The sequence below is a fragment of the Belonocnema kinseyi genome, chromosome 4, assembly GCF_010883055.1.
Source record: "Belonocnema kinseyi isolate 2016_QV_RU_SX_M_011 chromosome 4, B_treatae_v1, whole genome shotgun sequence".
NCBI classification, from domain to species: Eukaryota; Metazoa; Arthropoda; class Insecta; order Hymenoptera; family Cynipidae; genus Belonocnema; species Belonocnema kinseyi.
The window spans coordinates 139896816-139899730 of NC_046660.1; the positions used below are offsets into that span (position 1 = coordinate 139896816).

The 2915-nt window shown below is 38.5% G+C and overlaps 1 protein-coding gene across 1 annotated transcript; it reads left to right on the forward strand.

Annotated features, from left to right (window-relative positions):
- Positions 1-494: 494 nt before the first annotated feature.
- On the forward strand, positions 495-2488 carry LOC117171136. Its single transcript, XM_033358189.1, has 3 exons — positions 495-1662; positions 1828-1984; positions 2188-2488. The coding sequence occupies exons 1-3, from the start codon at positions 495-497 to the stop codon at positions 2486-2488; spliced, it is 1626 nt and encodes a 541-aa protein (XP_033214080.1).
- Positions 2489-2915: the final 427 nt, after the last annotated feature.

The following is a 2915-nucleotide window of genomic DNA, read 5'->3' on the forward strand; positions in this document are numbered from 1 at the left end:
AATAAGTAAAAACGCTCGAAAAGAGTTTTTAAAATAGTACGAGGAAAAAAATATTGATCCAAATTACTAGTTTAATTTTTGGCATGAGCTAGTATCTTATTGCAAAAATGATGTAAATATCTTACGTTGTGCATGCATTGCGTTTCGTAAGATATTTCTGGAATGTGAAATGTTTGCCCTTTCACAGAGTCACCCAAGATTGCATCGGCTTGCAATTTATTTTTTCGAAAGCATTTTTTACGAGAGCAGACAATAGGGATTATACCAAGAGGTAGCTACAGGTACGGTGATAATCAGTCTAAGTTTGCCATCGAATGGCTTTTATTTATGGAAAGAAAACTTGGTGTAGATATTCAACACACTGGTAGGGGTAGAGAGTATTGTTTTCGTGAAGGGCCTATTGTAGACGGATACTTTCAAGAAGGCGATAACGGACTCCGTCATCTTTCCAGTTTCACGGCTGTTTTTGGCATGCTTGCAAACGATGCAATAACATGAGTAGAGATAGAATAGTCGGAAAATCTGGGGAAAACATGAATAATCGTTATGAACGTACACGCTCTCTAACCTCTAAAACTAGAAGATATGGTTACCAAGTCACAGAAATATGGGACTGCGACTTCAGACGTTTAAAAAAAGAGGACAAAGAATTGACTCAATTTTTAAAACATCATCCCGTCCTAAAACTAGAAAAAATGTTAAACCCTCGTGATTCTTTTTACGGTGGTCGTACGGGAAACACTAAATGTTATTATGAGGTGAAAGACGGGGAGATAATTGAATATAAAGACGTTTGCTCTTTGTATCCTTTTATCTCTAAGATAGGCGTGTTTCCTATAGGACATCCAACATTATACGATGGTTATGAGGAGGGTAAATTCTTCACAAAACCAAATTATGATCTTAGCAAAGTCGAGGGTGAATGTTTGCATAAAGATGAATCACAGCGTGTATTTGAAGGTACCTGGGTTTCCCTTAAATTAAAAAGAGCCATAGAACTAGGTTACAAGTTCATAGAGATTTCAGAAATCTGGCAATACATGATCGTTCAATATGATCCATCCACTCACAAGGGTGGTCTTTTCGCAGCATATATGAATATGTTCTTGAAAATTAAACAAGAAACGACTGGGTGGCCATCATATTGCATCGATGAAGCTTCAAAAGTGGAATACCTACGACAATACGAACAGGCGGAAGGGATAAAACTCGATCGCGATAAAATTAATAAAAATCCTGGTTTGCGCTCCGTGGCAAAATTATGCCTTAACTCTTTCTGGGACAAGTTTGTTCAGCGTAATAATTTACCTCAAACAGATATTGTAAGAACAAAGGAAAAATTATTACGGATGCTACTCAAACCAGAAATCAAGGTAAGAAATATCGTACCTGCAAACAAAAAGATGTTGTATCTTTGTTGGGCATACAGAGAAGAAGCAGTCACACCTCTGCCTGATACAAATGTCGTCATCGCAGCGTATACGACAGTACAAGCCCGTTTAAAATTGTATGATTGCTTGTCGCAACTAGATCGACGAGTCTTGTATTATGACACGGATTCTTGTGTATACATCACTCGCGGAACTTCGGGGGAATACATTCCACCTATAGGCTCTCTCTTGGGTGATTTAACCGATGAGCTCGAAAAATATCACGGCAATGGTAGCTATATACGCGCTTCTGTTTCATGCGGACGAAAATTTTACGCGTATATAGCACGCGCTGCAGATGATACAGAATAAGCAGTGTGTAAGGCTAAAGTTATAAGTTTAAATTTTGATAATTCTAAACTTGTAAACTTTGCCTCTCTTCGTAATCTTGTGATAGACCGTAAGGAACCGATTGAAATCAAGTCTCAATCGATTCGAACCACTCACTTTCATCACGTTGTCACTCGTGATGAAAAGAAGATATGCAGAATTGTTGATATAAAGAGGCGTATGGTAGACAATTACGATTCTCTACCCTACGGTTATAAAACAACGTAGATCATTTCAATACTTTTTGTAAATACGGACTCTTGTAAATAATTTTGGCTAGTTTATTTTTGTAAATTTTATTTTATCTGGATTTTTTTGCCACCCTCTAGAAATATATAACCCTCATCAACCTTTACAAATTGAGTAGGTATAAATTAAATTTCGTTGATAGTCGACATGAATTTAACACTCATTTTTTTATTTTTAGAGATAATTCAGATAACAGCACAACAGTTAACGAAGTAGGATTATCACCTGAGCGACTCTGTAACGAAAGAAGATCTCTCGCTAGGACTTACCCATACTGTAGGCATGTTGCTTATTCAGATGGCTCAGTCTCCCCACCTCGTATCGACAGTCCGCGACCACATGCATCAATAGCTTTAGAACCCTCAACATCGTTTACAACTCCCTTCCTATCAGAAATCCCACGTCGTAGCTTCCCATACCCATTGATACCCGCATTCCAACAAAATAGATCCCCTCCTCCATCCTGTGCATCCCTTTAACCCAATTTATTTTTAAATGTTTCTTGTACATTTGAAAAAATGTCTGTGTTGAAATGTTGTCACAGGCTTATACTGCCTAATATTTTGAAGGCATTTTTGGTCAGAGTTGGATTTTTATTGATCATTTTGCACGGGGCTGTCCCGGTATATATCATCAGTCACAGACGCATTTTTATAATGCAATCAAGTGATCTGATGAGAGCAGTCTGCCCAGACATATTGGACAAAGCCTGGTTTTTACCCCATCATTGACGGACTGGGTTTCAGTCAAGTACACGATGGGGGGACCTACAGCTTAAGATGGGTTCCGAACCACCAGAACCTCAGTAAAGATACATTGAAAAATTTCTAGAGGTATCGGCTCAGGGATCGAACCCCGGACCTCTGAGGTGAAGTCCGAGTGTCTAACCAACTGAGTTGACTCATT

Excerpts from the sequence above, each read along its gene's own strand:
- LOC117171136 (XM_033358189.1), top strand. The coding sequence starts at position 495 with ATGAGTAGAGATAGAATAGTCGGAAAATCTGGGGAAAACATGAATAAT. Across the intron at positions 1,663-1,827 it reads CGAAAAATATCACGGCAATG|ACCGTAAGGAACCGATTGAA; the intron begins GTAGCTATATAC and ends ATCTTGTGATAG. Across the intron at positions 1,985-2,187 it reads CCCTACGGTTATAAAACAAC|AGATAATTCAGATAACAGCA; the intron begins GTAGATCATTTC and ends TTTTATTTTTAG.